At 40.8% G+C, this 23,295-nt stretch overlaps 1 protein-coding gene across 1 annotated transcript in view; it reads left to right on the forward strand.

Moving 5' to 3' along the window:
• The first annotated feature begins 4,384 nt into the window (after positions 1 to 4,384).
• SEZ6 (seizure related 6 homolog) overlaps positions 4,385 to 23,295 on the forward strand; it is a 254,980-nt gene continuing 236,069 nt past the window's right edge. The window contains exon 1 of the mRNA XM_069944892.1: positions 4,385 to 4,460. Within this exon, the coding sequence (XP_069800993.1) occupies positions 4,385 to 4,460 (76 nt within the window). The remainder of the gene's footprint in view (positions 4,461 to 23,295) is intronic.

The following is a 23,295-nucleotide window of genomic DNA, read 5'->3' on the forward strand; positions in this document are numbered from 1 at the left end:
GCTTTAGTGAGGGCTGTTCTGTAAATAGAGAATCTATCCCATTATGTTCATGCAGCATGACATCAAGATTGAATAGGATTTCTGTTTGGTTTTGATGCCTTTCCTGCTTACAATGTTAACGGGCCATTGTTTATGGGATATTTAGTTGTTTTATTGCATGCATTTTAAAGACCTTTCCATTTGCAGCCATTTAGACATACTGCACTGGCAGCAAAAAGGCAGGTACAGATAGGGTGATAGAATTTGCTGTGGCAAATGTTTACATACTGTGTGCCATTTTCCTATTAAAAAATGACTGCACCACTTTTCATAGTAGTTTTATGGGGCCTGTTATTAACCTAATCCATTAAATAGCATATGAAGTACAACATGAATCCGGAACACTGCTAGAGATGATGGATAGTCTGTCTCTGCCACCTTAAAGTGGAGTTAATACAAACACCACTTGTCAGGAATACATTTCAATATTCAGTACACAGCAGAGCCGCAGCCGAGATTACAATTCATCGGGATGAAAAAAAAAAATGTTTTCCTGTTGAAGGTTGATTTTTATTTTTCCTTGGCATAGAACAATGTTATAAATTAGAGTTTTCTACAACATCCACCAAACCCTCAGCCGCTTGGCCTGCAAAATCCATCAGATCTGTCAGAAGAGTGGCCTAAAGTGGTAATGCGAGGGAAATTCTGTTCATCTGCATTAGCCCTCATTAGATTCATTTACATTTTTACGTCATAGCGTACTAATGTTTCTAGCATTACTGAATATATACTTATTACAGGGGGACAGGTTTATAACACTGTTAACCAAGCCAATTGCTGTTGTGGCTTGCACCGTCTTTCAATGATTTTCTACATTAGGCCAGTTTCACAAAAGCATAAAACAGCCAAATTTCAGTGTCTGTATTACAGCCGCACATGCCTGCCCAATAGTCTAATGACTTGAATTTAAAGCACTATAGATCCCTATGGAGGCTTTTCCAGGATTTAAAAAAAAAAACACAGCTACTTTCTTTCAAAAGTAGCATCACCCCTGTCTCCAGGTTGTGTGTGTGGTATCACAATACAGCTCTATTCACTTCAACGGAACTGAGCTGCAAAACCCACACCCAAACTTAAGACAAGAGTGGGGAAAAAAGCACCCGTGTGTTTCTTAACCTGGATAACCACTTTAAAATAGACACAGAAATGTGTAAACTAGCTTCCAGGATGGATTATAATATGGGTGTCCGGGGGGGGCCATGGTCCAAACCAACCATATCCGCCACAGCCCCGGATCCAGTCATCCAGGGGCCCCTCCACCACCCTGGGCCCTGTGCAGTGAGTCTTTTAACTGTGAGCGGTCCTGATTAGCACTCACGGTTAAAAACAGCATTGTAATTGACACAGCAAAAAGCTATTGGCTCTCAGCCGTGTCAACCCCTCTTGTGGCCGCAGGCGGCATTCTTCTTCCAGCCACAAGAGGTTGCTCTCTCCCCCAGTGCTCTGGCAGCACCCGAGTTGCGTTACTCATACACTCGCCGAGCAGGAAAAGAAAGTAAAATGCCTTTCTCAATGGCACTGCTGCTGAAATGTTGCACTTTTGAGTGGTTGCAATATAGAAACAGCTTATATGTGACCAGACCTCGGACTCTGTTGTGATTGTCATTTGCATCTGGTTTGTGGATCTGGATTAAGCGCTCCAGTTGATTACCAGGTGGATGGTGTCTAGTGCTGGATTTTCCATTAGCTGCATGAGTATAGAGGCACACAGTACTCCAATTTGTCCCTACTGTTATACACTGGGTTTTTCCTGCATTAAAAACTGTTTCACAAACTTTTTAGCTTGCCTGCCCCTGTGTGAACTATATATATAGCATGGGGGGCCCAAGTTTTATGAACAGTCTGGTGCAGATTTTACTGTTAATCTATCACTGACTGACTTGGACATATTCCTTCTTTAACCCTTAGAGGACCGGGCCAATTTAAATTTTTGCGTTTTCATTTTTCCCTCCTTGTGCTTAAAAGGCCATAGCACTTGCAGTTTTTCACCTAGACCGTGCCCGCTAATAGCCGCGGCCCCGGGCTACGAGCGGCACCCGGGACCATGGCGGTTTAGAGCACGGCCACTGCGCGGCCCCGCTCTGAACACATGTAGGCGGCCCTGGACGTATGGGTACGTCCAGGGTCGCCTTAGGGTTAAAGGGGTTTGCCACAGGGTCAATGCAAATAGGGGCATAACATTTTTTACATATGACTGTGGATGTGTTAAAAAAAAAAAGGGCCCCAGCTCTGGTCATCCAAGCATCCAAGGGCCCCTCTGCCACCCCAGGTAGACCTACTACTGCAGACCTACTCTTGCAGATACTGTTTCAACACTTTCTGTTCCCCACCTTTCACTGCTTCTTGTGATGCAGTGTTTCTTAACTCCAGTCCTCATGGCTCACCAACAGGTCATGATATGAGGATATTCCATCCAAAGAACAGCTGTGATAACACCTGATGCACTCACTATAGTTATTTCACCTGTGAAATACTAAGGAAATCCTCAAAACATTACATATTGGTGGGTCTTGTGGATTGGCATTGAGAAACATCGTAGTGATGAATCACCTCTGTAGGATGCGCCCACTTAGCCAAAGACAGGCTGAGTCCGTATATCAGAGTGCTATGGTCTAGTGCTCACTCTCTGAGAGTCCAAAACATACAATAATACAATAAAAAAGTAAAAAACAGAGGGCACTTCTCCCTGCTTGTTGACAGAATTAGACTTTCATACAGTCAAAATGGGCAACACTAATATAAGAAGAAGTAATGGAGAAATAAGGTGAAGCTTCACAGGATTGCGTAGCCATTCCTAAATCAAGCCTTATGGCTACATCAAAGGGATTGTCTAGCTTTTAAAATTAGAGATGAGCGAACCGGGTTCGGGTTCGAGTCGATCCGAACCCGAACGTTCAGTATTTGATTAGCTGGGGCTGCTGAATTTGGATAAAGCTCTAAGGTTGTCTGGAAAACATGGATACAGCCAATGACTATATCCATGATTTCCACATAGCCTTAGGGCTTTATCCAAGTTCAGCAGCCACCGCTAATCAAATGCCAAAAGTTCGGATCGATTAGAGCATGCTCGAGGTTCGCTCATCTCTATTTAAAATCCATTTTCATATACCCTGTTAGTGAATTCTAAGGTAAAGTGGTTAACCTTGGATAATCTGTGGGGGTATGACCACTGGGATCCCCACTGTACCCAAAAATGTACCCACTGCTCATGTGCAGCCAGCCAACATTCATTGTTTATAGAGCGGGGTCCTCTCAGGATTCACATCTCTGGGCCAGAGTGCAGAATGGATACAAAGAGCCCCATTGATTTGAATGGCCACTATACAATACTCACATTTACTATAATAATCAGAGCTAGAAATAGTAAAAAAAAAAAAAAAATTAAACCCCAACTAATGTCGCAATAGACTTCAAAGTAACAGGGCATTAAGAAAAAAAACAACCTGTCTGATATCATAGCAAATTTTGCAGCTTCTAAAGAATTATTTGACCGTGAATTTATTCAAATCTCTGCAGCTATAAAGTACAGTAGAAGCAGGTGGGAACTATTTCTGCAGATGATTCAATGAATATAGATTTTATTATATTTGTATTTTATGCTTTGTTCTGTAGATGTTTTGTTGTATTGTCAGATAATCTAATGACTGAGAAGCCAACTGTGCCAGCCATTGTATCTCCAGTATATGAGATCCTATTACGACCTTTTATTTTCTTACCTGTATCTCATTGCAGTCTCACTCTGCAGTGGAAACTTTGTGATTTGGAACAAGGAAAATCTTTTCTAATCAAAGACAATTGAAACCTACAAAATGACTTTATAGGAGACACACACATGTGGTGCTCATGGATGATAGAGGTTCTTAAAGCTTATTATCTCTCCGAGCTAATGAAAGCTATTATTAGCAATTATTTGCCGCTAAACAACTTCATTACTAACAAATGGCTTCTAGACCTTCAGAAATACAGGCCACCTTAACGCCCTGTATAGTATTTAAAAGTATATGTAGAGAACGAACCCTACAGTTTCATAATGACCAATATAATACAATATAACACAATGTACTGAGTATACCTGCCATATGGAAGAAGGTTTTTAAATGGCACTATGCCATGTGAAGTAAATAACCAAAACTGTCATTATCAATTTTGAAATAAAGGAAATAAAAAAGAAGAGAGAGAGGGCCCGGCGCCTCGTGTAATACTGACAAATATACAGGATAAAATGAAGGATAGAAGGCTGCTCACCTTTGTGTCCCTTGGGCTTTATGCGTGTCTCCCCTCACAGTCCGTGGGGGTACTGATGGTACAAGGTCCTGTAGAGGGTCCGAAGTTTCCAGTGGCTAGGATGTTGGCTGCTAAAGCTGATAATACCCAGGACGGGATACTCCCAAGAAAAGAAGGGCCCGTAAGGACAAGTAGAGGTAAATATAATAAAAATTGCAGGTATATTCGGTATCAGTGCTGCCCAAAAGATATCCAAAGATTGCCAAATGGAGTAAAACAAATGATTTATTCTTAATTATTCTTATTATCAATTTTGATCAGTGGTGTCAAGCTGGTGGCCCTCCAGCAGTTGCAAAACTATAGTTCTCATTATGCCTGGACAGCTATAACCAAAACATTGTCTGCCTGGGTATGATGGGTATTGCAGTTTTGCAACAGTTGGAGGACTGCGGTTTTACACCCCTGATCTAGAAGGTTTAAATTTACTGGTCAATAGAACAAGTCAAGATTTCTTAGTTACATTTATAACTATATGTGGCAAAGTGAAGGGCCAGTGTCCTTTTGAAGTGTCATAGGTCCACAAGAAAGAGGCAATGGAGCAGCACATCCAAGTGAATCCAGTTTAAATATCACATCGGTGTGCAATGTTTCTGCTATACAAAGTCTTTTTCAAGCAGTGACGGACTTTAGGTCCACAAGGCTGCAATAATAGGTAATGTCAAAACTCAAATTGCTTCTAGAAAGACATAAGTCCACAGACCCTTTTAGCTGAGAAGAGATAAACCTATACAGTGTGATTTGACCAGACCTCCTGACTCTGCTGAGATCGTGATATCTATTTAGCTAAGTTTATGTATCTCTAGAGCTCTTGGCACATGACAGAAAAACTGGCACAGTCATACCGAAATAGTGCACTTTTTTCATGACTGCTCATATATTTTTCTAATTTATATCAAATCCTTGATCATTTCTTTAAAGTGTCTGGCCTAAATCATGACAACTCGGAAGCCCTTAACATTAACATTCAATTTTAATGTGCAATTCTGTTTTATTTTATTTTACATGTAAACATAAACGCTGCCGAATGTCCTAAAACATTATGATCCAGAAATTACTGGTGGTCTTTAGTCTTTCAAACCTGCTTAAAGACTATTCAGCAAGATGAACACTGTTACTGTTTATCAATAAATAAATAAATAAAAATGGGTACCAAGATGGATTACTATTGAAAAAAATAAAGGAACTGTGGATGTAAATGAAACCTAGAAATCATCCGATCATTTTCTGATCCACTCTTCTTTTCATCAGTCTCTTGGTGGGATAGCCAAATACTTCACTTTTGGCCACCATAGACAGGTTGTACGGAGCCAGTGAGTCTGACGTTAAGAACGGTTTAGGTTTTCTGGGGTTATCTACCTGCTTTACACTAAAATGTGTGTTTGTCTACTCTTTGATTACATTTAAAGGCTATGTTCACACTACGTAAAACTACGGCCGTAGTTCTGCGGCGAGAACTACGGCCGTAGTTTTGAGGATTCGAACATAGCTTTATTTGCAATGGGATCCCGGTCGGAGCGTACACACATCGTATGCGCTCTGGCCGGGATCCCATGCGGTGCCGGAAAAAACTGACATGTCTGAATTCTGGCCGCAGAAAGACCTGTCAGTTCACACAGTGAAGCGAGGGGCTCACTGTGGGCTATGGGAAGCTCTGATGCGGGTGCGCGCTGATGCGCCCGCATCAGAGCTCTGTGGCCGGATGGATCATCCGGCCGGTACTTAAGTACCAACCGCAATGATCCGGGCACAGACCGGCCGTTCCGGAACGGCCGGTCTGATACGTAATGTGAACATAGCCTCAAACTGAAAATAAAGAATAAAATGGGACCAACATGTGTATATATAGACTCAGATGGGAATAACCCTTTAAATAGGAAATTTTTACATTCTAAGCAGAATTAGGCAGGACATTGAGTGGGGCTAAAAAAAAACTGTACGACTTAACATTAAAGACTAAGTAAAAAGAAATGAAAAGGTGTCCACTTTTATTTATTAAAATTACATCCATTATTACAGCATTTTAATAGACCTCAATGGAATGCATTCAAGTCAATGAAATGATGGACGTCCAATGCACACAATGTATCAGATAATGGGCGTTGTCCGCACGGACATCAAAATAACAATCATGACAATAATTGTGAGACGTCTTTTGAAAACAACAGATGTTATTTTTTAGTTGATCACACACTGTTTTTCTTTTTTCATTGTCCTTTCACTGTCTTTACTAATAAATTCAATGGCTTTTCAATTAAAGACACACCCGAAGACCAATCAGTCACCTAAACTAGAATAATGTACTAACAGCCGTCACTCTACTGACGGGCCGCCAAACAGCTAAATGACAGACGTCATTGTGACTAGAGATGAGCGGACTTTTCGGATTTCTGGTTTGTGAGAACCAGAACGATCGGCATCGGATTCCCGCTGTCTGCTCGCTCTGTGCAGCGGGTGGATACCTCCTAAGGCTAGGTTCACACTGCGTTTTCAGCATCCGTTTAACGGATCCGTTTTTTTTAACGTCCAGAAAAATAGGGTCAGCAACGTTTTTTTGTCCGCTTTGGTCCGTCAAAAAAAACGGATCCGTTTTTTTTAATAATGGAAGTCAATGGAAAAACGGATGCACACAAATGAATCCGTTTTTTGCAATCCGTTTTTCATGCGTTTTTTGCAAAAAACGGATGCGTTAAACGGATGCTGAAAACGCAGTGTGAACCTAGCCTAAGGAACTCCTGGAAAACTGGGATACAGCCATTGGCATTCTCACGAACCGGAAATCCGAAAAGTCTGCTCATCTCTAATTGTCACTTCAAAATGACGGACGTCATTTTTTCTTTTTAAAAAATGAACAGGAAAAAACATAGTGGCCTAGAACAGAAGAACAGAGTTGTATGAACTAACCGTACTATCCTGATGGGATAACATTTTGTTTTTCCTATTTCATTTATCTATACACAGTTTTCATAATTTCACTACAAGCTGGCTGTGCATTTGACCTCACTTGGTTACCGTACTGAGGTGAATAATAATCAGCAATTCTTTGCCTTTATTTTTTTTATTAATTGTAAATACCAATTTTGCTGTGCGCTCTTGTATATTGCTTTATTAGTGGATCACTCATATATATAGAGGCTCTTCAGTGCAGCACAGTAATTAAAATTAGGTCAGATGGATTGAATACCATGCACGGCTTTCATTATAATTTGCAGCATCTGGTAGGAGATGGTATTATAGCAATAAAGTGACAGACTGGGGCACATATTTCGCTAAGTGGTACTTTTCCATAAGACAATTTTCGGAGCAATAACATATATTATGGCTTAACAACAAGATGTAAAGTGGACTCTGATCCTTTCTGATGTATAATTGTTTATTGTCTTCAAAATCATAAAGGCTTAACACACTGGGGAGGAATGGGAAATGTGCAGCACTCCAGCTGTTGTAGATAATTCCCATGATGCTCCCATGATGACCAGTAGCTGAGAATAATCCTTTTATCTAATAACCTCTAGATCATAATATTCTTCTATGTATATTACCCTTATTGTATTCCAGTGTCATAAAAAGTGAATGTAGGTATTGATACACAGATAATTCAGTCAATAATTATACCTCATTGTTAACTTTTATCTATGTATGTACCCCCAGAATTGTAAAATTCTGCAAAATATGTTGGCGCTATATAGCAATAATAATAATAATAATAACTATTATAATAATAATAATAACGAACATCTGGCTGATGGTCGTGTCTAACAATTAATTTTTCTTAAACCAATGGAAATCTGACCAATAGCAAGAAGTGTCACTGATAATACCCAGAAAGACATATGGATCAGGTTGGATGGTATAGTTACAGACAATAATACATTGGTTCATATGTACTGAAAGTATCTAATTTTTGAATGGACACTTATATATTCATATGTGGTTCCTTGAATTATCTTATCCCTAAGCCAGGTGCTTGTATTGTGTTTAGAGATGAGCGAACCGGGTTCGGGTTTGAGTCGATCCGAACCTGAACGTTCGGCATTTGATTAGCGGGGGCTGCTGAACTTGGATAAAGCTCTAAGGTTGTCTGGAAAACATTGATACAGCCAATGACTATATGACATATCCATGCCAAACAGCCAATGACATATCCATGTTTTCCACATAGCCTTAGGGCTTTATCCAAGATCAGCAGCCACCGCTAATCAAATGCCTAAAGTTCGGGTTCGGATCGACTCGAGCATGCTCCAGGTTCGCTCATCTCTAATTGTGTTTATAACATGACATTTCATGATTTTGGAACATGGCTGTTTCGGTTCCTATCCATTGAGCTACATAAGCATTGATATTAGTGCCTGTCTTGCAAACTTATTGGGGTCTATTACACTGGGTATTATCAGTCAAAGAGGCTAATATTGCATTGTGTAATAGGATCAGCCAACAAACAAGTAAATGCTTGATCATCAGCTGATGAAAAAAAAAATTATTCAAAAAATAATTGGATGTTACCCAATGTAAATTTTTCTCTGCCTTGAGATAAATCCAAGCCTACTAACATTTTCTATGTATTTATATAATACATTTAGTATCTATAACTCATGTAATTTAAATCCTGTATCAATACCTCCGCCTGACTGGGTCTCACTGATTCCTCCTTTATGAGTGACCTTTATTCACACTGTGTTGTCTTTGTGCCGACTTCCCTTTCTCTGCTGTATCTCATTTCACAAGTTTCTTTTTCCCTTCACCTCCTTCATTTCTATTCTTCTCCACCACATCTTTAAAGACAGTTTAATTACACATTTTCCCAGCCGATATTTTTTTTGCTCTGTATCTTGTCAGTTCTCTATAATTTTTTCCTTGAATTCTACCATCAGCCTCCGTCAAAGTACTTACAGAAAAAAAGTGATTGACAGAAGATGAAGGGAGGAGGGGGAGAGGTGAAGTAGGATGAGATTGAGGAAGCAAAAACTACATCGGGCCGAATCATATAACTTCAGAGCTACAAGCATATATAAAATGAAGGAGTTTGTGTTCTTGTAAGATATGTTAACGACGACATGATAATTTTCTAGCTAAGACAGCATCTTTTAGGATGCCCTATTACAGCATTCTTATGGGCCTCATACTTGGGGCTTCCCTCTATCATCCAAAGTGGGGAGACACTAAGATACCAATGAGGTGTCATGTAATGCTTTATAGTCAGTGAAGTCTAGAATGGTTCATTGGCAATTTCAGCATTGGTAATTGTTGATTGTGGGACGTCCTTCCTCTATTAAATGGGGTTGTCCAAAGTGCACTGTGAGAAGTGTCCCACAGCTCCCACAGATAATGAATGGAGCTGTGATACACCTGTGACTCGCCATTCCGTTCATGACAAAGACAAAAGGCTCTGTTCTGGAGATCTTGGGAGGTCTGACACTTATCTCCTTTAATTTTCATTTGCTGTATAGTTAAATTCTGTCTTCCTTTCTTTAAACTCTCCTCTCTCCAGTCTATCCTGAATACAGCAGGCAGACTAATCTTCCTCTCTAGCCGTTACACTGACGTCTCCCCTCTATGCTAGTCACTGCACTGTTTGTCCATTAAATCCAGAGTTTAGTTCAAACTCCTCACTTTCCTCAGCTCCCCACAGTTCTGCCCCTCCATACATCTCCTCCCTCATTTCCACCTACCATCCTACGAGTGCTCTATGTTCTGTTAATGATCTTACACTAACATCCAAGACTTCTCTCATGCTGCACCAGTTCTGTGGAATGCCCTAACCAAAGACATTAGACTAGTTCCCAACACTCCCAGTTTAAAGCTTGCCCTAAAGACTCATCTTCAGTCATTCTCTAAATTTGTCTCCACTTCTGCTGTCCTTTCACCTTCCATGTATTTTCTACCAGTTCCCAGAGATTGGTGGGTGACTGGCACTTTTTGATTCTTCTGTATGTACAATGGCTGAACCATCTGCAAATACAGCACTTATTGCCTCTTGTGTCACCCCTAGTCCTCCTAGTCAGTAACCTCTTGAGCAGGTCCCATACTCCTTTTGTATTGTTATTTATTTTAATCATCTAATACTGTAATGTGTGAATGTAAATGTAACCCTTGTATTGTAATAAAAAAACACAAATAATAATAATAATAATTATTATTATTATAATTTCAAAAACAGGGTCTTGAATTTCCTTTCTAAATTGATTAGAGGACACATGCAAGCCGACACTCCATTCATTGTCTATGGTAGACACAGAAGATAGCCAAGCTGTGCTTAATCTCCCGTGGTTTTCACAGACAATATGTGGGGCGGCTGTGTGCATGTGATCAATCTGGATGAGACCCTATTCTCAAGATAAAGAGGGGCCTTGGCAGTGGTACTGCTGGCAGTCACTTATTCCCTATCCACAAGATAATTGTAAATGGTCAGCCAACCCCTTTAAAGAGGATGAACCACCTGGTAAATCCTCTTTAACCTGAACCCACTGATCGAATGGCACAGGAATGGGGAAGCCGGTGCCGCGGTCCATTTTTCGGACTGAGGCCCGCTTCCCGTGCACGGCTCCGTTCTATGCACCGGAACCGGCCGGTGCTCAAGCACTGGAGGTAGGCCGGTCCACCCCCAGTGGGAGGGAATTCCCTCCCCTGTATGACGCGGTTCCGTTCATTCCAAGGGAGCCGCGTCATACAGGGGAGGGAATTACCGCCCACTGGGGCGGCCCGGCCCGGCCGACCTCCAGTGCTTGAGCCCTGGCCGGTTCCCGCGCATAGCACGGCGCCGTGCACGGGAACCGGGCCTCGGTCCGAAAAACGGACCGCGGCATCGGCTTCCCCGTGCCGGCGCCGTTTAATCAGTGGGTTCAGGTTAAAGAGGATGTACCTGGTGGTACATCCTCTTTAAATCCACTCAACCCCTCCCTCCACTAATATTTACTGTACATACCTATCCATTTTAGTTTTGCTTTAATAAGTATATAGAATTTGTGTTCCTCTAATAGCAAGATAAACTATGTTATAAGTCCCTTACTTCTCCAAAATGAACCCTGGATATAATTATGTGTATATCATCTACTTGTTATTTTCTTGTAACTTGCTTGCCATCTATTCTTGCCCTATAGGAGACTTGCTTGTTGCTCTTGTAGGTCTGATGCAGAAAGCAGTTTTTTTTTCTTGGTATTAGAAGCCATTTTCCCATTGGCACAGATATCTTGAACTAGTTCCTGAAAAGGTGTTCCTTATACTGTATGTATTAGGAACATACTTATGTTTTCCTGTACACAGTGCCTTATACTTTGTGTGATCTGCAGATGAGATTTAGAGGCTATAGAAAAGCATATAATGATGCTGATTATCACCGCCATTGTCATTATAAATAGTAGTAGTTACAGAAGCATTACTAGTGTATGAGGTTGGCTAGCCCTCTAATGAAATCATAATTCTTCCCCCTATTCCTGGTCACATTGTGCACCTCTAAACTATTAAAGGGGTTATCCAGCGCTACAAAAACATGGCCACTTTCCCCCTACTGTTCTCTCCAGTTTGGGTAGGGTTTTGAAACTCAGTTCCATTAAAGTAAATGGAGCTTAATTGCAAACTGCACCTGAACTGGCAACAGTAGGGGAAAAGTGGCCATGTTTTTGTAGCGCTGGATAACCCCTTTAATTGCATGTTCTAATAATTTCCTATGGGGAAATAGGCTCGTTTGATCTGTGCATAAAAAAAAAAGGCATAATCCCATCACAGAACATGAAGATGCAGTATATCTCTTGCTAAACCAGCACGGACAGCTGTACCCCTTTAAAGTCAATTTGTTGCCTAGATTCTTTTTAACTGATTAGAGATAGATACTGAAAACATCCTTCTCTTGTTTCTATTTCATGATTGTATTTTATTTTTATTTAATTTATTTTCATTTATTTAATATGGGGGCAACCATCTTGCCTAAGTTGTTTTCAACAATATATTGAGATATGGTTTACAGAAAGCCCAGTGGGCATAAGCACATACTTTGCACCATATCCTATTTACTTCCATTTACATACCATTACTACCATGGAAAACAAGAAAAAATCGATAAATTCAATCAAATCAAAATCCTTAAAAATAGGTTAATATACAAACCTAATTAATATAATAAGTGATTTTCTGAAGACACCTTTCCTTTAAATATAATTTGGTTGCAACTTTATAGAGTTTATAAAATTAACCTAAAAGTGCAAAAGTTTGGCTATTCTCTTAGTAAATAGGCACAGGAATACCCACTGTAGTAGTAAACATGATCTAGAATCATTGCCTGTAGACTGTAGTATTACAAAGACACAGAAGGGACACGTATTTTCACAAATCCCTGTGACTGACAGACCCGCACACTACACGCTTACATCATCACATCATAATCATAGTGCGTGTGTTGGACAGGGCCTCAAAAGCCGTGAGAGAGTATAGCCTAGAGCTGTGCAGGGAAGCAAGTGGGCAAGTCCTGGTGTGTGGCTGGGAAGGCAGGAGGGATTGCAAGTTTAGGGGAATTGGTCTGGTGGGGGGATTGAGATGTTAAGACGGCCCTGGCAGCAGAGGTAGCAAAACCGTTATGTTTAGGTTTCATACATGCAGCATTAATGTTAACATCATGAGTTTAAAAAAAAAGCCTGTAGTCTACTAGTAAACTCTTGAGATGAGTTTTCCTTTTATATGATCTCATGCTACATCTCAGTGTGGAGGTCCCAGCACATCCATGTATTACAAATACAACACTTTTCTTTTAATGGGAGCTGTGTAATGCTTAATTACACCTGTGGTGGTGCTATAGAGTGACTGAACTGTTGCTGTCAGGTTTCCCCACAAGTCCCAGTAGTTGGACTCCCAGTGATCAACTTATCGGCAGCTCTAATCTTTCTAATATAAAGGGATTGCTTAACATTAAAGGAGTAGTCTGGCGAAAATTTTTATTAAAGCCCCCCCAAAAGTTATACGAATAATCAACATACACTCATTACAGGAAATGCACATAAAGTGTTTTTTTCCCTGCACTTCTGCACTAGTGCATCAAGGCTTCACTTCCTGGATAACATGGTGATGTCACTTCCTGGATAAAATGGTGATGTCACAACCCGACTCCCAGGGCTGTGCGGGCTGTGGCTGCTGGAGAGGATGATGGCAGGGGGACACTGAGGGACACAGGGCACTGGAGGGACACTGAGCATCCCTCCGCCATCATCCTCTCCAGCAGCCACAGCCCGCACAGCTCTGGGAGTCGGGTGGTGACATCACCATTATATCCAGGAAGTGAGGCCTTGATGCAGTAGTAAGTGCAGGGAAAAAAGCACTTTATAAGCATTTCCCATAATAAGTGTATATTGGTAATTTGTATAACTTTTGAGCAGCAATACAATGCTCTAATAAAAATTTTTGCCGGACTTCTCCTTTAAGGACTCTGGTACATGTCGCCGGATTATACCCTTAGTATATTTACAAGGGTTGTGTTATGTCTTTGTCCACTATGAAATTATATTATGAAAATTGTAGTACATAAATGTTACTATAAAGGCTTATAATTAGAACAAAAGGTATTGATTGAGACATTAAGCTGTATCTATTGCATACTGTAGTTGGGTAGAAGCCAACAGCAGTACTGTACAGCGATAGAGCAATTCTTTAGTTTCCAGAAGCATATACGGTTTAAGCCAATGCGAAACATACATAATGATCTGGAGAACATTAATCCGCACGAGCAGAGGTCAGTTTCCCTCTAATCTTGGTTCACCCTACTCGATGGTTAAATTGATTCCTTTCTGTATATAAATGAAAATTTCTCCAAATAACAATATTATGTGTATATCTCTGGCATTTCATCACCCCCACTGAGAAAACCTAATGAGAGAGCTCGGGAACTGCAAATATTTTAGTGCTGCTAGGTCTATGGAAAGCAGTAAAGGCACAAGAGGGGTTAGGAGAAAACGCAAGGTCACGTGAGAGGTGCGGAATGACACACAGAGGAGACGTTACCACGGCTCATTGGGAACAGCACCAAGCCTTTTTTAATTTTGTCTAAATACTTTAAATGGTTCCAAACTTGGGTTATTTGCATAGCTTAAGAGATAATAGTGTCTGAGTAATGAAGGATTGCAAATTTGTGGTGAGGAGAAAGAAGCAGCAACGGAAAAGCATTAACGTTTTCCATTAGAATTCCACCTCATTAGTTTGTAGGCAGATGTTAAGTACATTAACCCTCTTCTGGTCTATACTGGGAATTGCTATGCTGAAATCCATTAATGATAAAAGCCGGGTGAGAAAAGTGGCCACTGAATTTTTACATCTTTTTGATCATTTCACCCTGTATCTGGCAATATGTAATGACTGGCTTGGCCACATTTGAATTATAAATCATCGAGTGATGACAACCATAGCTCCAGGAGTCATTCAGAGCAGAGGGGAGGAGCTGGGGAATGGATCATGCAGAGAGTCCAGGACACTGCATAGGAAGGGACCGCCCACTCGACACTTACAGTTGAGGCACAAGGAGGATTAAAACTTGTTTTCCTTAATATAAGTTAAAATGCTTTGCTGCTTTTTTTTAAATTGACCCATTCAACCCTACTACAACTTCATTTGTAGGGTCAGGGCCTGGGTGCTCAGATCTCTTCCAAGTCTGTGCCACTGGACTAATGTAGACTCTCTATGTAAGCATATGGGACCGTCTCAGATGCAGACACAGTTAGTGGGGAAAGAAACATCCAGCCAAGTACTTTTTCTCCTCCATCATTCAGACCCTACCTGGTTCAAATTTTTCATATGTCTCTATAACGTACAGTAGTTTAGGTATCAATACTATATATTATGAGATGCTTAGTGTACTAGTTTAGTTATAGCAGATCTACGTTTGATACTATAAAGTGTATACTGTATGTTGTTTCCAGAGGACTGTAAGTTAACCTACTGTAGCATCTTATTCAGTTCAGTGAGTATCGAATTCAACCTCTTTCAACAGGAGCATCCATAGTGTCTCTTATTTAGTCATTTCCATATATGTTTATATTCCTACTATTATTATATACATTAAATGCATAGAGATCCATAGCACACTCTGGTATACATGTTCTTTCTTCTATTATACAGCTGTATATTCATAATACTAGACCATACTATTGCTTCATTATATACTGTGTATAGCATTACATATATAACATGTGCATTCCGAAAGAATTACTCATCCGGCGGTCTCTCATCCTACAAGACTTCTGAAAACAATAATAAAACTCATAGTATCTGAAAGAAGATCCGCCATGAAGTTGGATAAAGAACGGGCCTGATTGCATCTGACAGGTCAATGGCTAGAAAGGCGGTGGGTTCTTTGCTTTCAGAGAGAACACTTGAAGAAATTACTGTATGTTTGAAAGTGACAGCGCTTTTTGATTCTATTATCTGTCTCTGTGAGTCTGCTCTTCATTTGGTAGCAGGGATGCACTTTGAGATTCCTCTGTGGATGATGTGACAGAGAAATTTTCGCCTTGCTTCCTTGATCTGACCTTAAATTTTTTTTTATTTTTACCTTTTCCCTCTTAACTTTAACTCTTCCATTGTTCATGTTCTATGTCTCCTCAGTAAGTAACATCAGAGTATGTTTCTCCGTCTTGTCCCTTTTCTCTGCGAGGATCATAATTTCCATTATTGTAAATACCGGAGAGATTGAGGTAGTATTTACTTTGGTGAAAGGACGCAAAGGAAAAAAAAAAAGTCTACATTTCCTCTTCACCGTTCTAATCTCATTTCAAAGTAGCTGAATCCTGACAGTGAAATGTAACTCGAAAGAAATTCTCCATTATTAATGCTGGGAGCTCAAAGGTCGCACCTGGAGGGGAGAGATAATAGATTTAGAGATTTAATAACTGCTACAGTCAGTTGTCATAGGGAGACCAGATATTAAAAGATGTGTACTTACAAAAATGTGTCAAACCCGCTTGGTGATTAATCCAGAAGTGACCAAGAATGCTGAACGTGACTGGATCGGCCTCTCGCAGGAGCCATTTGATCAGTGAACAATATGCCATCTTATGAGTCGGAACGAGAAATGTTATATTTATTAGCGACTGAGTGTCTTCATTCTCAACTCAATGTTCATGACATGCTGAGCTTGAACAAGACCTGTACATTGAAAGGAAACTAGTTTTATTATAGTTGATGGAAACATGATTCATATTGATATAATAGGTTCCTCCTGACCTTGGTTTGAAAAAAAACATTAAATGGCTAATGATTAAAAAGCGGGCTAATATAGTTAAAGAAAAGATAAAAACAAGTAATGCTGATGGTGCTCATGTACTATACTTCATAGTTTTAAGACAAGGAAATGCCCTCTCAGCCAACCACTGATTGAGACGGGTCACTGCTGCCTACAGTGGTTGGTTGAGTTGGCATTTGAGTTTGTTGAGATGGGTAGTGGAGATCAGGGGGACCCAGCATCATCAGCAAAATTGGCTCTCGCCAATTGTGCCTTTCCAAGGCAGGATTAATCATGGGACCGGGGTGCACGAAGGATCACTGTGTTGTGTGTGTAGCTATTAAAAGAGTATTGTTATCGCCTGAACATCTCAGGAGACATTTATGGAGACCGCTGTACTTGTATGCCAGTCTTAAATTAGGCCTCGTCCTCAATTACCCTGCCAGATTTAATAAGAGAGGCACGCTGTACGGCAGGTACAGAAATCTAGAACTGCTCCTGAGCAAATGTAGATTTCTGCCATGATTTACGCCTGCAGACGCCAGGGAAAAGAGGAGCATCTGTGCCTTCTCCCTGGCGTTTGTCAATGGCGTAGCCTTCATAAATGCCCCCTCCTCCTGTTTAGAGATGTGTGGCCAATAACGATGATTTTACTGACCACACAAAGTATCAAATGCGCCATATGGGTGTCTGTGTGCTCATTGGCTGATCACTTGCCCTTTTACATAGGCCGTTTATCGGACACATGAGCCTTCCTAGGAATGTAAAAGGCGCCATTAGACAGTTTTAGTAAATCTCGACCATTGTAGCAACACTATTTTTGAACCTATTAGAGGAGTTTTATTAAGAATGACATTTTATACACCAGTCTTTTGTAAAAGTCAGTCCTTGTTAGCTTCTCTGGATTACAGTACCTCTACTTAAATCCTGATGCATCTGAGCTGCCTCTGCTCCCTTCCTAAAATCTTCATCAACTTGAAGCTGGTATATATTCCAGCAATAATTTCTTGCTGTGTAGACATACATTTATTAAATACTTTACAAGTGGAGGCCATGCTCCTTCAATGCATAGCCACATCCACTATTTGGATGCCTCTACACAGAAAGAAAAATAGTGAGAAAAATGTTGTTTGTGCAAAAAAAAAAAAAAAAAAGACTTTTTGCTATCTGCACCATTTAACATATTTATTAGGAGGCATCTTCATTTTTTCATCTGGTAGGAAAGTTTAATTTTTTTTGTCATTCCAAGACCTGTTGGCAACTTTCTTGTTATTGGGAACAATAAAAACATGTTTTTCTAATCTTGTACAGAAAATAATTGTGATAGAAGCCAGGGTGATTACCTGCACCTGTCTGATCCCCTGTTGCTGCCAACCTGACAGTTCCTCATCACTCACTGCTTCCTTTGATATTGCCAACACACAAGAAATGCCCACTCAACTAATCACTCACAGGAGCAGTAACCAATCTCAGCCAGTAATTAGTCCCATGTGTTTAAAGGACAATTCCCACAAATTATTTTTTTTGGCCTATTTAGCTTATTTAGCACACATTACAAAGTTTTACAACTTTGCAATGTGGTTAAATAACCGGTCTGGCCCCCTTCCCCCACTTTCAAACACACGCCCCCCCCCCCCTCCCCCCCAGAAGTTAAAGAATGTATACATTACCGATTACGGTCGTCACGGTCCTCTTCTCCCGGGGCGCAATCTGGTGACGATGACGTCAGAGCCGGGGGGGGGGGGGGCGGTCCAGGTCTTCTTCCTCCTCGGCGTCTTCATGCAAAGTGAATGGGAGAGAAAAGGCTGCTGGTGCACATGCGCACCGGCAGCCTTTTCATTGGCTGGAGCGCATCACATGGCTTCCAGCTTGCTCGGCCCTGATTGGGTGAGCTTGCTGAAAGCCATGTGATGCGCTCCAGCCAATGAAAAGGCTGCCGGTGTGCAAGCGCACTGGCAGCCTTTTTTCTCCCATGTACCCGGAAGTGAGAGACATCGTTGGACAACAGACGCAGGTGACGGTGAGGCGGACGGCGGGCGAATTGAGTGGCGATCATGACCGGAGGGATGATAAGTATGGTGTCTGTGTGTGTCTGTGTTTATTTTTTGGGGGGGGGTCCCGCCGGAGTTGTCCTTTAAGACAGAGGGGACCATGTAGCATTGTAATGCTGGGTTTACACGGAGCAATAATGTGCCCGATCGTACGATTAACGACTTTGAAGTAACGATTTTTCTTTTATAACGATCAGCGTTTAGATGGAACGAGAATATCGTACGGAAAATTCATTTTGCGATTGTTTTGCGATCGCTTAAGCCTATCTCACACATAGGTAAAATAGGTGAACTACTGTTTCAACAGAACGATCTGCGATTTTTTTGCGAACGACGATTTAAGAACATGTTCAAAGATCAAAATGAACAATTTCTCGCTCGTCGTTCGATCGTTCGTTGCGTTTACACGTACGATTATGGTTTGAATTCGATCGTTATCGTGCAAATTCGCACGATAATCGTTCCGTGTAAACGCAGCATTACTGGGATCAGTCAAGTGAGTATGTGTAACTTTTTTTATTTTAAAGTATCTTAATGCCTCTTACAACTTTTTCACCATCTATGAAAACCTATTTAAACCCATCCATGACATTTCGTTTATGTGAAACCTGTGTTACAAATAATCATGCAATGCCCCTGAGTAGAGTCCTGTATATTCCTTACAAACCACATAAGCAGAATAAAAAGATGCCGACACAGTAGGTGTAAAGATGATGTGGCACTCATCTAGTACTGCAAATAGGTGTTTATTTTTTACATGCTCGTGGATACAAACAAGTCACAACAGGCAACGATCGTTTTGCGCTCTTTGTGCGCTTCCTCTCGGCTCATACATATGGGCCTAGAGGAAGTGCAGTGAGAGCATGAAACGATCGTAGCCTGTTGTGACTTGTTTGTATCCAAGAGCATGTAAAAAATAAACACCTATTTGCAGTACTGGATGAGTGCCACATTATCTTTACACCTACTGTGTCGGCATTCAGAGACTGTTAATCGTGCTGAGCACCATCCAGGAGTGGCCAGTGAAAGGATTTACCTCCTCTTTGAAGTGGCTAGTCCAGTGACCCCCTAGTGGAGACTGAGCTGATTCCGGGCAGGTGCGGAGGTACGTCTTACTGGATCAGAATAAAAAGATGTGCCCATTAAAAAACACTTGAAAAAATGTATTCCTAGTAAAGAAAACACAAAAAGACTTGACTATGTTGGTCTTGAGTACAAGGTGACTAGTTAGATTCTGTTAAACCTGACGTTTCATTGTGTGCAAAGTGTTGGTGTAAAACTTTCTTGCAGTTCCATCCTCTGTTCTTTCATCTGATCCTCATGGCACCTAGCTTAGAAGTAAGGAAATAACAATGCCATCCTCCTTCAAAATATGCTGGATAAATGATTTCTCCATTGGCATAAAAAATTGTAGACAGGCCTCGAAGATGAGATCAAAATGCCAAGAACACCAAAGACAAAGCAGTTGACATAGAGTGTGTTTGTCAGCCATAGCTTATAAGGATTCATTTTCAGAGATATGTTCACATTCCATATTCATAGGCCCATCAGAGAAATATATTTATTACTGGTAGGAAACATTAACTGTACCTGGATAGGTTGCTACAAGTGCAGCGCATCTCAGAACAAGAACATTTCACAATAACTCCCCTCTGTTTTTTCAATCCTTGAAATAACATGTGGAAATAGTAAAAATATCAATAAGAGGACCAGAAATGATCACAGAATATACAATGAGAGCAAAACGCAGCCTCACAGCGTATTCCTAGCATTTTCAGTCCCATCAGCCCACTCATTGAATCATGAAAACCCCATGTATCTAATATATATGCAGGTATGAGATCTTTTATACAAGAACCTGTTATCCATAATGATGTGAAAAAAATAAAATAAAAAGTCACCACTACAACCATCATAAGTGCTCTACTCTGCAACCGCTCTGCAAAACAAGAGGTTATAGCAAGGTCAATGCGGGCAACAAACCTCTTATTAAGGTAAACAATCTGAATCATAATCTTGAATTTTTGCTGTAGACTTCCAGCGTATATGCTGGGGATTTGACCATGGATTAAGTCATGGATTAGCCCCATACGAGAGGACTAATCCCTGTCCAGGCTACCAGACACTGATTCTGCATCAAGGACTGACATGTCACTTCTTCTTATTTCATAATGTGGATTTCAAGTGTGCTTCAGAAATGTCATCCTAACTCATTCAGAAAACAATGGGGCCTGGTTCTTCTTGAAAACATTTGGACGCAAAAACAACATGACCTTAGAAACTGTGCAACAAAAGCTCTGTATGAACATACCCTCATAATGTACCACATCCAATGGACAAAATCACTTATGGTCATAGTTTTAAGAAAAATGTATGTAGCCTGCTGATATGTCCCTACTGCCCAGGAGATGCCGAAGGGGGAAGGTATATGTATTACCTTCCTCCTTGGCAACGTTCAGGTGTAGTTAGTCTTTTGCTTCCCAGTCCGGTGAGACCATAAGGAGCACTGGAGCACCCGTTGGGAGCACTGCCCACCCCCATAGCGCCAAACCGGCCCTCCCCCAACTGACGTGCTCCATTCATTATCATTAAAAAGGGGCAAGCTGGCTGGGGGTGGATCGGCACTTTGGGGGAGGCAGTGCTCCTACTAACAGTCTCCCCAGACCGTGAAGCAAAAGACTAACTGCATTGGAACTGCACCGAGGAGGAAGGTAAGACACATACCTTGCTTCTCCTGTGCAGGAACATGTCAGCAGGTTAGATTTGTCTAACTTGCTGATAATTCCCCTTTAAAAATAGTAGTGCCTTCTTCCAGAAGGTGCTTCTTCTCTGGGGATAGAATAAATATTACTTTTGAGGGTAGGTAAAATTAGAGATTGTTGAAAAAGTGGATAGAGGCATTAAAAAAGCACATTACATTCTGGCTGTACCTTTCAGAATACTATTAAAATACTGCCATGAGGTTTACTTGCAGCAGACCCATTCTTTTTAATGGACACACAAGAGCAGCAGGCCACACTTTTTGAGTTATTTAATAATCAAGGTGTATATATTCAGGAACTAGACTGAAACTCTGTGATCCTATTATCTCATAGAGTATGTTACACAACAGATGGCAACAGTTGACTGATGCCATCATGGCTATCATGGCGTTGGGAACATGGGACATTAATTTGGGGGGTCTTTTACACTGATTACATAGCAATTGTTAACTGATACATCAGATTTTGTGTGGGGGCCATTTTGAAAGCAGTCATATGGGGATAGAGGGAAGGTGGTAACATATCAGAAAACCTCAATATCTCTTGTGGCTCAAAAGTTATCAACACAGAAAGTTGATGTGTTCAATGTGCTGTCCCTGGTGCTGAACACAAAGCTGAAGGCACAGGATCCAATCGCTATAAACCAGCATGGGAAATTTCAGACTGATAACTTTTGAACCACCAAAGATATAAAAAATGTGATTGCTGCAATCAATATCTGAGACCATTCTGGTTTCTTCATATGCTACATCACTACCTTCCTTATATGAAAAACTTTCCCTTGATCCAATATGGCGGCTTTGAAGAGAACAGCCATGTTCCAGACAGTGCCTAAAGGATGGTTCCCCTTACCCATTACTTGCCAGGGTAGAATGAATCTGTTCTACATATCAAAACATTTTGTTTTGACGTAATTTTTTTTATATTTTTTGTATGTACTTTTAAACGAATTCCCCTTTCCACAAACTCCTGACAGTCGTGGACATCAGTCAGTCCCATATTAATTGCATGCCAATGGTATTGATGTTGTGTCCTAGTTTTTTCTGCCCGTTTATTGGTTGAAGTCTGGATAATAGGCGATTCCAGGGGATGGATTGATTGCCTTCCAGACTAGTAAAGAGAAACAATTTATAACAGGAGAAATGTAATTACCCGGCACTAAGTCCTTGTGGGCTAAGCATCATTCAGTTTATATAGATAACAATAGTTTTTGGTTGAAATATATACATCCAAGAAAAGGAATAAATGTTGAAGATTGTCGAGGATAAGAAGTGTTTACTATTAAATATTCATCCCTCATTCACTTCTCCACAAGTCAAATGAAGCAGAGTAAATCTGGAAGGCCTCGGGAAATGAAAGCAAACTTGCCTGCGAGTAAAAGGGCATGTAAAGATAAGCCATAAGAAAACAATGTTATAAAGCAGCAGTAACTGTAAACTTGTAGACTTGTACTAACGGTAAAGTAAAAGTAAACCTCCAAATACTTTATAAAAGCATGGTTATTGGCTTGGACAACTGTATACTGGATGACTATAATTTGTTGGGTTCGTTTTGGTATTTGGATATTATTATTCTCTTTTTTTGGGGGGCTATGTTGGTAGTATTTGGTCAGTATTTTTAGGCAAAACCAGAAAAATAATATTGGAAAAATTTGCTTCCAAAATTGTCAGCTACATCACGACCCAGCTTATGGTTGCCCACTCAGCCAGTGTGTGACTGGGGCAGGACACTGCTGCAGTCACTGATTGGCTGAGTGGTCTAAATCCCACCTGTCTGTGAAGTGGAACCTGGGTCGTGACATACTGGAGAGAAGATGACAGCTGTCGGGATGCGGTGCAGTGTGGGCACTGGGAGTGGTAAGCATATTGGGGGAGTTTTTAAAAACTGGTGTAAAGTAGAACTGGCTCAGTTGCCCCTAGCAGCCAAGCAGATTCTCCTTTTCATTCCTCACAGATTCTTTGAAAAATGA

The sequence above is a fragment of the Dendropsophus ebraccatus genome, chromosome 11, assembly GCF_027789765.1.
Source record: "Dendropsophus ebraccatus isolate aDenEbr1 chromosome 11, aDenEbr1.pat, whole genome shotgun sequence".
Taxonomy (NCBI): Eukaryota; Metazoa; Chordata; class Amphibia; order Anura; family Hylidae; genus Dendropsophus; species Dendropsophus ebraccatus.